The sequence below is a fragment of the Etheostoma spectabile genome, chromosome 9, assembly GCF_008692095.1.
Source record: "Etheostoma spectabile isolate EspeVRDwgs_2016 chromosome 9, UIUC_Espe_1.0, whole genome shotgun sequence".
Lineage (NCBI taxonomy): Eukaryota > Metazoa > Chordata > Actinopteri > Perciformes > Percidae > Etheostoma > Etheostoma spectabile.
In genome coordinates, this window is record NC_045741.1 from 24,628,967 (window position 1) to 24,642,666 (window position 13,700).

General features: G+C 43.8%; 1 protein-coding gene across 1 annotated transcript; it reads left to right on the top strand.

The window, feature by feature from the left end:
• The first annotated feature begins 5,696 nt into the window (after positions 1-5,696).
• Positions 5,697-13,512, top strand: zbtb11 (zinc finger and BTB domain containing 11). The gene is made up of 10 exons (XM_032526700.1): positions 5,697-6,249; positions 6,850-7,100; positions 7,404-7,635; positions 7,741-8,741; positions 9,187-9,507; positions 9,985-10,399; positions 11,150-11,267; positions 11,372-11,530; positions 12,043-12,218; positions 12,666-13,512. Exons 1-10 carry the CDS (start codon positions 5,937-5,939, stop codon positions 13,205-13,207), a joined length of 3,528 nt encoding a protein of 1,175 aa, XP_032382591.1. The 5' UTR covers positions 5,697-5,936; the 3' UTR covers positions 13,208-13,512.
• Positions 13,513-13,700: the final 188 nt, after the last annotated feature.

Sequence of the window (13,700 nt, forward strand, 5' to 3'; positions counted from 1 at the left end):
TGGCTTTCAAACGAGCAAATTGGCAGTTGGTCAAATGGCACATACAAAGGAAAGCTCATTGTGGGACTGGCTCTAGAGGCTGGAATTCTGCACCAAGGCTGAATTTTGGGAAAGAGACTTCAGATACAGTATTAGGGACCACTAAGGTCTATATAAAGAGACTTCAGATACAGTACTAGGGGACCACTAAGGTCTATATAAAATCTTCCAAAGAGCACACTGTCATGGGACCTTTAAGGCTTGTCCAGCTCACCGTCTGTATGTCAGCCAGTGCGCTGTAAATACCTGTAAAACGTGTGTTGCTCTCAGCCAGCCAGACAACAAAGCACACACACAGAGCCGTGATTATGAGCTCTTACATCATTATCCTTCATTCACTGCCTCTGTGCTGCAGAGCTCAGTTTCCTTGGCAAACTGTGCTGATTACAAGTGTCATCCATGTTGGACACCCTCTGTGGTCGCTGCAGTTAAATCACACCCCTGGAATGTTATGGCCGACGTTCATCTCACTTTTATTAGTTTATGGATCAAACTGTGAGACACATTTTCATCTACAGGTGTTCTACCCGGCATATTTACAGCTGGCACAGAGCTTCTCCTCAGGCAGGGTGAAACGAAGAAGTGCTCCAGTGCCAGAAGCAAACCCTTGCAAGCTTTCTGTTACGGTGTCTGGCCTTGGACACGGGGAGAGCAAGACAATGAAAGATAAGGCAGTCTCTATTTGCTCGGTTCCCCAGCTGTGTTTGTCCTTAGATAGTCAGACACCTTTATCTTGCCAACGAGTCTGGGTTAGACACAAGATCTTTCTGACTGCCAGTTCAGAGCCATTAGTGGAACAGGACAGACACTAGAGTACACGTGTAGACCTCAAATCAAGATTACAAATATACTGGAGACCTCAGGCCGATAATATCTTTTAATATCCTGATCAGTGCCAGTGGTTTCCAGACGTTTTGGTCCTGGGCACCCCCACAGCACTTTCAGATGAACTTGCATCCCACCTTAATCGTTTCTCAATGTACTGTATGTTTCACATGTATAGCACTATTTATCATTATAAATATTATTATCATGATATTATTTCATACATTTAAACTGCCAATAGTTAGATTGTTCACAATCGTTAAAGGCTACTACTACTTGGAGTAACGCCAAATCTTTTAACCATTTAACTTTACATTATTTTAAGCTAATACTTTTAACTTAAGCTAACTATTAAACTTTAAGCTATTTTGACCGTTTTTGCAATCATTTTACTGTTTAGTCTTTTCTTTTAACTAAGTTTTCTCAATTCTTCCTTACACATCCTGTTCTGAAGTGCATTTTGCAGTATACAAGAACTTTCTTTAGTCAAAGCAAAAGTTAGAAGCAAAAGGTAAATATGCTTATTTGTCTTCTGAGAGAGAGTTAGATGAGAAGATTGGGTGAAATTTAAGACTACCAGCAGCCAGTTAGCTTAGCTCAGCATAAAGTCTGGAAATAGCTAACAGCTAGCCTGTCTGAAAGGAATCCTAATCAAAGACAAAGAGAATAGCCTACTCTTGCTCTTTTCAGTGAGGGTTTTAAGTAAAAAATGCTCAGTGTTATGGAGTCTACGTTAACAAATAGAAGCTTTAACGTTAAAATGACAGGAGAGTTAATATGATCTCGGATCCACAACGCCGAGGCGATCCCGATCATTTAACACTGAGGTCAAAAGTCGGTTTTAGGGTAAACAGAAGATGAATTGTTCATGAACTCTTTTGTGTGTACAGTCAATACTGGCTTGCTTCAAATGAGAGTGGAAAAAGATTCAACAGCAAATAAACATCCAAAATGCCAACCATGTGGGCAACGGGGGCCCTGATCACTGTTTCTCTGGTCCGCAACGCCCCGGGCTGTTTACTCTCCGCTGTCACGGTCACGGATAGAAGGAAAACATCTGGGCGTCACGCGAGGTTCACCATACATGACGCATGTTTGAATACCTCAATATCGATATTTTGACATTGTTGTGTGGCTGACTATTAGTTCTTTCATAAAATATTAACACAATGAAATTTTTGATAAATAATCATTGTTAATGTGGACATAAGACAGCTAGAACAGTCAAGTAAATCCAGAAAATCATTAATTAACACTTATGCCATTTTATGATAGTACCATTTCCAAAAGTAAATAAAGGTGAAAAACTGTATATTTAGCATTATTTGTGGACTGTGGCCCGTGGCCTGTACAGTAAACAGGAAACACTGGATGTAGTGCCCAGCCATAACCCTTCAAGCTCGAAGCCTTTCTTACAGCAGAACTCAATGCCACTTGGCTTTCCCTCCTCTTTGCATACATGTGAAACCCTAAACAGAAGAGCACATTTCACTGATGAGTGCATGTGTGCATGTTTTTTTTTTACAGCCTTCCTATTTTGAGTCACAAATGCCTTTGTCTCCGTACCAGAAAACCTGATTGAAACAACACGGCTAGAAAGGAGGAAATGAACAGTTGGGCAAATACCTCAATAGAAGGAAGTGACATGATGTGCAGCACAGCTGTCAAGCTGTGTGGTGTCAGTAGATTAAACAGAGAAACTGAAAGAAGTTTGAATGTGAAGGCATCACGGATTAGATTTACACTCCCAGTAACCTGTGATGTTCTGTTAAAGCTCATGTCTGGATCGAGCAAACTGTCTTTTTACTTGTTTTACGCAAAACACAGTGACAGGATGCAAATGACTTCTTTCCCATGCAGCGCTCATCCAAACACTCAGTGTTGAGGTGCCTGCCAACAGCAACTGAGAGTAAACATATTAAATATCTGCCTCATAGCAGGGTGAACCAAATACACTAAATCAGCTGTGTATGGAAAGTTAAACAAGACCTGAGGTAATCCTAATCATAGTCCACTGGTCTTTGTATGAGCAACAAAGCAGAATTGATGAATCAATTAGTTATCAAAATAATCGCCAACTATTGATGATTGATTAATTGGTTTGAGTCATTTTGTTCATCTCTGATTTCAGCTTGTTATTAATGTAAATATGTTCTAGTTTCTTCACTTCTCTGTGACAGTAAACTGAATATCTTTGACATTTGAGGACGTGAAAAACTGACATTTTGTATGAACAACTCATCGATTAAAAGAAAGAAAAGAAAAATAATTGACGGTGAAATGAATGGTTCGTTCCCTACAATAAAAAGGCTTAGACTCTCAGACGTTTTATTGCAGCGGAGAGTGAAGAGAGAGAGAGATTGGCTGTGGGTCTGGGTCCAGTTCAGTGAGTCAGGGGTTTTGTGGTCAGGGCGTAGTTCAGGCCACAAGCTGAAGCAGCAAGAGATGTTGGCTTCAAAGACGTGACAACAGGTGGAAATGTGTCCCACACTGACCCAGCGTATGAGTGCACCAGTGGTGGAATGTAACTGAGCACATTTACTCCAGTACTGTACTGAAGTACACATCGGAGGTACTTCCTTGAGTCTTTTCCTTTCATGCCACTTTCTACTACTACTCCGCTACATTTAGAGAGAAATATTCTACTTTTTACTCCACTACATTCATCTGACAGCCTTAGTTACTAGTTACTTTACAAATTAAGACTTTGCGCCCAAACACATGTAGTTTATAAAATACAATGTTTTATTAGAAATTAAACGAGTTCCAGCTGAGATGATTATCACAATAATCCCTTAGTTGATTGACTGTTTGGATCGTTTCCACTTTCTAAAATGGCTTTTTCTGCATTGAGTACTTCTACTTTTAATACTTTAAGTACATTTTCCTGATGATACCTAACATACTTAGGTAAGAACAGGACTTTTACATGTTACAGTGTGGTATTTGTACTTTTACTGAAGTAGAGGATCTGAATACTTCTTGCACTTCGTGCACTAGTGTGGCTATTTCCACATATCCAGAGCTCTCAGACTATGTTGTTACCAGGACACACTGATGAATTATTTCACCTCCAAAAGTCCGTGGCAGGGCAGCAGTACCAAATACGTCACTTTATTTTGAGCTGCAACTGTCATTTGCCCTTGGTGCAATCCGTGTAACTGTGACTGCTGGAATGCAGTGGTGAGACCCATTACTAATACTGACCAGTGTTTGATGTCAGGTTCGGTATGTGACACATGGATGAGCAACAAATTGTGTGTCAGCCCCTCCCCTCCGGGTCAGAGTAATTCAGAGGTATTGACACTGTTCTGGGGGGTGTACAGACGGTCCGACCGGGCTGTGGTCAGTGCAGTTCTGAGGATGCCAGAACAGAGAATTGAAATGCAGCGTTTCTTTCACTTTATGTGGGAAATCTGTGTGTGTGACTAAGAGATGGAAGAACTGGGGATGTTTCACACTTTTATTTTAAGACATGAAACTGACAATGAAGGTTTCTGAGCTGTGTGAACAGCCTGCACTCTTAAAGTGTCCAATGGTGTCTAATGGCACCAAGTCAGACATTCACCGGTTTCAGACGGCTTTTCTGATGTTTTTCTCTGTTGTTTATCAAAGTGTAAACTTAGGCAAAAAGTAACCTCTCTCCTTCATCTAATTTCTTACACGTCTCAGCTGGCCTGTTGGAGAGACTTTTATCTAAAGACAGGAGGTGAGAGTGACATTCAGTAGTTTGTCCCATAACTGAAGCTAATGTGGAATGTGTTGTGTTCAGTAGACACAGATGTAGGACTTATCTCCTGCGTTGAGATGGTTAGCTTATCCACACTTCTGCCAAGCTGATTATGTAAAACTCCACTGGCTGATCTCCTCAAAGCCAAGTATTAATGTTGATGGAGTTACTTTATGTGATTTTACAAACATACAGTAAGGGAACATTCAGTCTTTGGCCTAGCCCACAGGCTTTAATGTATGTAACCTGCTTTCATGTTCACTAATATCTCACACAAAAATACTTTCAGACAGGAAATTAATCAAAACCTCATCTGACTTTACTCACAAGTGTAATGCCAATCAGGTGAGGCCAAATGTATTTAACAATGCACATTATAAAACGGCAAATGTGTATGTAAACTGAAAAGTGTATATATATATATATATATATATATATATATATATATATATATATATATATATATATATATATATATATATATAAAAGCTGCATTACAACTATCAACTAAAGTGAACCTGCTGTTGGCTCCAAGGACCAACACAAAGCTCAGTGTTGGCAGTCTGGCTCCAAACGGACTCTGCATGGAATCATACGGAATATTTTTGGTGCTTTATCTAAGCGTTGGGTGTTGGGTGTGTTTTAAGGTGTAAGGTGTGTAGAAAGGTCCTGGGTGAAGCACATTTATATTAAACCGTTTTCCCACACTTTCTTAAATGTGTACATAACTGGAAGGAGGCCTCAATCTGACCTGGAGTCAGTCTGCCCAAACACATGTGCAGTCAGTAGGAGTGCAAGCATACACTGTTACAGCCCAATAATTCAGCTGAAACAATGTTATCGGAAGAGTAGTTACACACTTTTATTATAATAAAAGACAAAAGACAGCGTGCACCACAAAGTATGCCATTTCCTCAGTTCTTTACTATAAAAATAAGAAGCATAGCTGAGGAGGAAACTCTAACAATGATACAACATATCAATGAAAATATAAAACAAATTGATCCAATAAAACTGTGATCTAAGCCTAATGCCTTTCTGTGATGTTATAAGTTTGAATATCGCTCCCTCTTGTGGAGGATAATGTCCAAGACGTGCTTCCGCCAATGCTGACGCAAGTTCCGGTTGTGCTGCAGCCATTTTGTCTGTTCGGGCAAGTCTACCCTGACGGCTACGAACTGCAGTTCCACCTTTACAAAACAATTTGAAATGTTGTTGTGGAATCTCTATTTCACGTTTTCTACCATTTGAGCGCCGGATAAAATTGATATCACACATTTACGAGCCGAAGAGGGCCCTCCTCTTCAGAGAAATCCACAATTGAGCGCGGCTCAGCTGAGACATGTCGTCCGAGGAAAGCTACTTGGCCATCATCCGCTATCTGACCGATGAACGGGAGCCGTACGCTCCGGGGACGCCCGGCAACACCAAGAGGAAAATCCGCAAAGCGGCGACCTGCTACGTGGTGCGGAACGGGACTCTGTTCTATCAACGCCGACTGAAAGGCCAGAATGACTTCACGGAGCTGGAGGTGGTGCTGCAGGACGGCCGGAGGAGGGAACTTATCAACGAGGCGCACATCGTCATGGAAGGAGGGGAGCACCTGAACCAGCAACTCACCTGGGACACCATCTCCCAGAAGTACTGGTGGAGAGGTACTAACACTAATAAGTCACAGTACTCACTGTGAGGGGACTCAATCAGCCGCACAACCGGTGGTAACAGCAGCTTGTTCACACACACACACACACACACACACACACACACACACACACACACACACACACACACACACACACACACACACACACACACACACACACACACACACACACACACACAGCCGACCTCTGGCTCCACCTAGTGCTTGCTTACCTTAGTTAAAGTGCTTTTCTTTAACCTTTTTTATTCCTCGCAGTATTGAGAATGAATATAAAGACCAAGAAACAGACGGGAAGTTGATAAATGATATTTAATTTCCTAACTAACTAACCCAGTGACTATCTGATTCAACGTGTTTGCACCACTCAGACTTCTTTTAACGGGCCTCAAATGTCAATATTTTCCACTTTTTCTTAGTATCCGATCATAGTAAATTGAATATGCTTTCTTGGATGTTTATCAGAAGAAAAAAAACACTATAAATATGTCCCCTTGCTTCCTGGGTAATTGTGATGAGCACATAATTGTCCCATAATGGATAATGAGCGTAGTTGATAGTCAGCTGTGAGTGACGTGTCCTCTGTGGCCCTCAGGGATCCTGAAACATGTCAAAGACCACATCCGAGAGTGTGCTCAGTGTCAGAGCAGGCGCAGTGCCGATGACGGCTCCGGGCCTCGCCTGCTCTCCCGGCCGGGGAAACGCAGGGCGCCTGCCAGCGCGAATGATGACGAGGATGAGGAAGGGGAGGAAGAAGAGGGAGATGATAGTTTGGTCTTCACTGACTCATCTTTTCAACTGAGATCCAAGTTGTCCAAGACGATGGCCAAGCACGAACTGGTCTTTGTATGTTTCACACTTTTTTGTGTTCCAGTCCTGATAAATACAAATGTGCAATAGTTGTGCCCGATATGAGGAAAATATGATATTAAATACAAGATATTAAAGTGTTCTCAGTTCTGCTTCTTTCTTCTTTTCAAATCGCATGTTGATTTTAGAACAAATCACGATGTGTTTATTGCGTCAGTTGATATCACGATGACGATAAGAAAATGATGTGTTGTGCAGCCCATATGTGTGATCATGTTTGCCCTATAATTGAGTGTAAATGGAGATTATTATTGATGTGTATTGCGTGTCCTATTTCAGGTGGACAGCAAGGGGGAGGTGAATCAGTTCCTGCCAAAACACAGCCAAACAATGTTGGACAAACTCAACCAGCAGCGCATCAGCAATCAGTTCTGTGACATCACCCTGCTGATTGAAGGAGAGGAGTACCGGGCACACAAAGCTGTCCTGGCAGCATGCAGCGAATACTTCAACGAGCTCTTCTTTGAGAAGGGCGCTGCCTCCACGCATGAAGCTGTGGTTGACCTCTCCGGTGAGAGTTTCATTTTCTTGTTTTCTGATTAGAAAACATTTATCATAGGTGCTCAGTTTTAACCTTTATACACCTCTCTCTCTCCCTCTCTCCCTCCCTCTCCAGGTTTCACCAAATCCAGCTTCCTCCCGCTGCTGGATTTTGCGTACACGTCCACGCTAACGTTCAATTTCTGCGTCATGGCAGATATTGCCAACCTAGCTCGGCATTTGCTGATGACCGAGGTGCTGCAGATATGTGAGTCTGTGCATAAGCAGGTGGAGGAACAGAAGCTGACGGTGTATCAAAGAGGAGACGTGCATACTGTGGTGTCGAGCCAACCGGCTGCTCCGGAGGGAGAATCTGGTTCCTACGTGGTCACCATAGAGAGCGACGGCAGGGCGGTGGTCACCCAGAGTGGCGTTGCCGTGACAGGCGAGCCCTTAGCTTTTGTTGCACCCACTGAGGAGGCCTACATCCAGCAGCCGATGACAGTCGTCGCGGAAGCCGTAGATGGAGACACAGTGCATCATGGGGAGGCTGGACAAAATGAAAGCATGACTCTGATCACTCACAGTGGACAGGCTGAGCCAGGAGAAACCGTTACGCTCATCTCCCGCAGTGCAGAAGGAATGGAGGAGGAGACGATGACTGTGGTCACCCACAGTGGACAGGCGGGAGCCAGCGACTCTCTCGCTGTGGTGTCGGCCTGCCTGGCGATGGAGCAGCCACAGGCCGCAGAAGCGGGTGCCTTTGTTATAAATGTGGACCCAGGCAAAGCTAGTCCATCAGACGTCGTTGAACTGGCATCCGCCGCCTCCGAAGCAGTGGCGTTGCCTCAGGAGATGAGAGAATCAGCACCCACACCCCAGAAACGTAAGCGAGGGCGTCCAGCCAAGGTGAAAAAGGACGTGGAGGTAGATGAGTTTGTGCCCCTGGACGAGGAGGATCCCTCTGCTGATGAGAGCCACGGAGAAAAGCAAGAGATGATGTCAGATGACCCTAACAGAAGACGACTCAGGCAGCGCTCTATTGCCGAGGGCGGCTATGCACGTTTACATATGGGGCTGGAGGACGAAGAGGAGGGGAAGAAGGGTACCACCCCTCCGCGTGTTGCCACCCCTAAGGTACACCTTTATTATTTCTTTAATGTTTATTTGTATAGGGAGAAGTACGACACACAACACAGCATTTATAGCCTAAGCTAATTGGCAGTGCTGGGCCTTTAAAATACATAAAGCATAAAACACAAACTCAAAAATACATACATTACAATCCAGAACTCAACAAGGAAATACAGTCAGAAAAAGACACAGACTAATACAAGAAAGCGCCATAAAACTGGAAGCCCCAGATCATTCATGACTACATGACAGACTACTACACTACACTACATTCAGAAACAGTTTGAGTTTAAAATGGTCCCAGTCAGGATCCAGTTTGAGTTCAGTAGGTAAGGAATTGCACAAGAAAAAGCATTACATAAGGGCATCTTATTGATTTTTTTTATTTTTATCACGTTCACTTAATAGTGAAAATGAGTAGATGTATTAAACATGAATGTGTTTTTAGGTGGCTCCGAGGCCAGGTAAGAGGGGGAGACCACCAAAGCAGCCGGCGGAGACTCAAGGCGAAGGAATGTCTGTGTCTGAGTCGGGGGCAGACCCAGAGGCCAGCACAGCGGAGAGCCTGGCGACAGGAGAGCTGGGCACAGACGAGGCTGGGCCGACGGTACCGGAGCCTGAGACCGAAACTAAGCAGGAACCAACCCCGGCAGGGAGCGCCGTTGACGGAGAGCACACGTGCTCCGAGTGCGGCATGTCCTTCCAACGACGCTACGCTCTCATTATGCACACCTTAAAACACGAGAAAGCACGTGGATACAAGTGCAGCGTAAGTTTTAGTGTTCCATCAACATGTAACGTTGTCCTTGTGTGTGGCGTTGTAAGCCTTTATCAGAGAGGGTTAGGGAATGGATCTCAACAAACGTTGCTGGCCGGATTAAAACCTGGAACATTGAGTTAACCCCTAGGCCACCGGGGCAACTCATCTCTCTTTGATTTTCATGATTTATTGGTTTCATTGATAAGTCTATCCAAGGTCTTTTTGTTTATCATTTTCCCCTGCTAAATGACCACTATCACAACATTGCAACTAATAGATTTACGACTAATTGTTTCATCTTATTTTGTTTTTTTAATAGTCTTTCTTTGTTTGTTTTTATTAATTCCACAATTTCCACAAGGGCTTATTTTTGTACATTTTCACTCCAACCCCAGGTAGCACATAGTTTTGCTTTGAGTATGTGTTTAATCTAGATGTGGTGTATAGTGGAAATGTTGTGACTGCGGTGTGTCTGTGTCCGTGTAGCTGTGCAGTAAGGAGTTCCAGTACGCCGCCTCCCTCCGCGCCCACCTGGCCCGACACAAGCAGCAGAGCAGCCAGCGAGCGCCTGTCGCCAAACCCCCAGTAGAACAAAGCTCCGACGGCAAGGTGGAAAGCGACTTGGACGAGAAGAGCTTGTCACCACACACCAAAAGAGAGTTTGTGTGCGACATCTGTGGGAAGACGTTGCCGAAGCTCTACTCTCTGCGGATCCACATGTTGAATCACACAGGCGTGCGGCCTCACACCTGCAAAGTCTGCGGCAAGACGTTCGCCCACAAACACAGCTTGAAGATGCATAGAGCGCTGCACGACGTCACCAAACAGTTCCAGTGTACATACTGTAAGAAGATGTTTGTGAGCAAGCGGAGCATGGAGGAGCACACCAGCATCCATACAGGTCAGTGGAGACTGTGTTCATCACCCTTAAAGGGCCCGTTTACCCCAGTTACAAAACAAATGTTTTTTTGTTTTTTTATTAGCCATTAGGGTTGTCACGATGTCTATTTTAAATCGGAAAGAGGATTTGAATTTGACTATCGAACTCATGAGTAGGATTGAAGATTACCGCATTATTTTTCTATCTCCACATCCGCCTTGAACTGAAGGGAAGAAGTTAGCAGGCCAAAATATGCCAAGTTAAAGTTAAAAATATTCAGTAGATATTGTTGAACATCTCAGTAAATTGCCATGATAATGATGATGTTGTAAACAGAATTTTTATTTAGCACATTTAAACCTCATTTATTCAGATTAAGGTGGACTAATGCAGACTTTGTGCGTGACTGTATGAATCCTAAATATGAGAAGACAGGTGAAAGTTTCAGGTCTCTGAAGAGGCTCGTACATATTTGACAACTAATACAAGCTTCTTGCATGAGCATAGTGTTTTTTGGAAAGAAGTGTTGCAGCTGAATTTTTTAATTAAAAAACAAACAATATTCATATGCCCACACTGTATTCACACCGGAAGTAGAAATGTCAGAGACCGATGTCTTTAAACTGACTTTCTAACTTTAACCACAGATAAGCTAAAAATGTTAGGAAATATTCATTATAAATAAACGGACCCTTTTCTCTGTTCAGACTGTAAAGCCAACCAGATATTTGTCTTTTTTTTTCACCATGAACCATAAAATACTTTGAACAGGTGAATCTAAGTACCTATGCAACACATGTGGAGCAACCTTCCATCGAGCCTCAGCTTTGAGCAAACATCTGAAGAAGCACCTGCCCAAACCCGACGTCCGTCCATTTGCTTGTGCTCAGTGAGTAACGGTTCATCTCTCCTTAATGACACACAGTTCATGTTCCATGGGGCAAGGCATTCCTTGAGACAGTATTTAAATGCACTTACTAATTTCACCTGCAGCTGTGATAAGAGGTTCTACGAATCAAAAGATCTCCAGCAGCACATGAACAAGCACATGGGCCTGAAGCCGTTCCAGTGCCAGGTGTGTGGGAAATGCTACAGCTGGAAGAAGGACTGGTACTCCCACGTCAAGTCCCACAGTGTGGCCGAGCCCTTCAAGTAAGTCTCACAATGGCTGGGCGATATGAAGAAAATCAGATACCACAATGAGGATCATGTTGTACAGTTGACAGTTGCTCTAACAAAATATCTTCACAGATAGATTTTAGATAAATATTCAACAATAATGTGGATATAATATATGTGGCCAAGTCGTTAAAGGAAAATAATACAACAGCTACCAGAACTGGTAAGTCTGGTAAGTTCAGAAGATTACGTCACTTTACGGTAATGCAGCCCTTAAAACCAGGAAAAGACATATTTCACGAGACAACTTTATTGTCAGTTCACACCAAGATTCATGTTCACAATATCTTAAATCTAAGACAATGTCTTGTATAACTATGTTGATATAATATTGATATATTACCTAAGTCTAACAGCACTGATGTTAGGGCTGAACCATATTTTCCTCATATCGTGCAGCTCTGATGTACACTTTGTGCTTTTGTTAGCACGATAGCCAGGACATCAGAGAGGGTGTTGGAGTCATGTTTGATGTGTGTCCTCAGGTGTAATGTGTGCGGGAAGGAGTTCTTTGAGAAGGCTCTGTTCAGGAGGCACGTGACCAAAGCCACTCACGGGAAGAAAGGCCGAGTAAAGCAGAACCTGGAGAGGGAGTGTGAGCAGTGTGGAAGGAAGTTCACTCAGCTTCGAGAGTACAGACGCCACGTCAACAACCACCAAGGTAGGCGTACACACACACACACACACACACACACCCACACACACCACACACACACACACACACACACACCACACCACACAACACACACCACACACACACACACACACACACACACACACAACACACACACACACACCTTTCATTTGTCTGACGATCCGGCAAAATCACAGGCCTTTTGAATGTTAGTGCTTTCAGGCTGTGGTGCTTTTTTTGGCCCTTTCTGACTTTTTTGACATACTATTCTATGCCTTTTTATAACTTTTCTTTACCTACTATACTATAAATTTTTTGGACATACTATACTATGACTTTTTGTTACTTTTTTTACTACACACTATACTATGAAATTGTAAAATACAATCTACTTGTGCCACAGTGAACACAAAAGGATGTTTTATGTTTAGTTTTTGACAGAGCATTTAACGTTTTTATTTTCTCTCCTTTTAGGAGTGAAGCCATTTGAGTGTCTGACTTGCGGCGTCGCCTGGGCTGACGCCCGTTCTCTCAAGCGTCATGTCCGCACGCATACAGGAGAGCGGCCGTACGTGTGCCCCATGTGCCAGGAGGCCCACATAGACGCACGCACTCTACGCAAACACATGGCCAAGTATCACGGGGACAACCTCCCCGGGAAGATCATGCTGGAGAAGGACACCCTCCAGTTCCACAACCAGGGCACCCAGGTTGAGCACGCCGTCAGCATCCTGGCGTCGGAGCTGCCTCCTGAGCTGCGGCCGGCCCAGCAGCCGCCATCCGAGGAGATCGAGACAGTGCTGATCACCGAGGAGACGGTGGAGGCTGTGGAGGCGGTGCAGGCCGCTCAGGCTGCGGGCGACGGCTCCTTGGTGACGCTCTCGGATCAGGGCATCATGCAGGTCGTGAACTACGTCCTGGCACAGCAGGCCCTCACAGACACCAAGCTCGACGAAGCACCCGATGTGATTCAGACCATGGAGGTGGAGGTGGCTCACGTGGCCGAGGTCGAGTAACTTTGTGCCGCACACCGGGACTCCCACACAGGCGGATCACAGTTTCTCAAAGTCTGTATAAAGTGTAACAGAATGTACAAAGATGACTATTTTTCTGTGAATGTAAATACCATAAGTCCATAAATACCATAAGTCTGTTCAGCCCACAACCGTGTCAAATGAGTTGTGTGTGTGCACACACACAACTCATGTCTAAGTTCTACCGTATGTAAATAGCTACATACACAGTTAATAGATGAATTGATGAGTTACAAGTCAATGACATTTGGCACTCAGGAGAAATAAAGGTAGAAACGAAGGCACAACACATTGGCTGAATGGGATTCATGTCGTTGCGTATCAGCCTTACAGATTTAGTTGCTGACAGAGAAACGCTGTGAGATTTTACAGCCACCAACTTCATGGCTGTGGGTTCTGTACTCCCTCTAGTGTCGGCTTAAAGGAAAAGCCAATAAAAATGTCTACAGTAACATGCTGACATTATTATTATTAT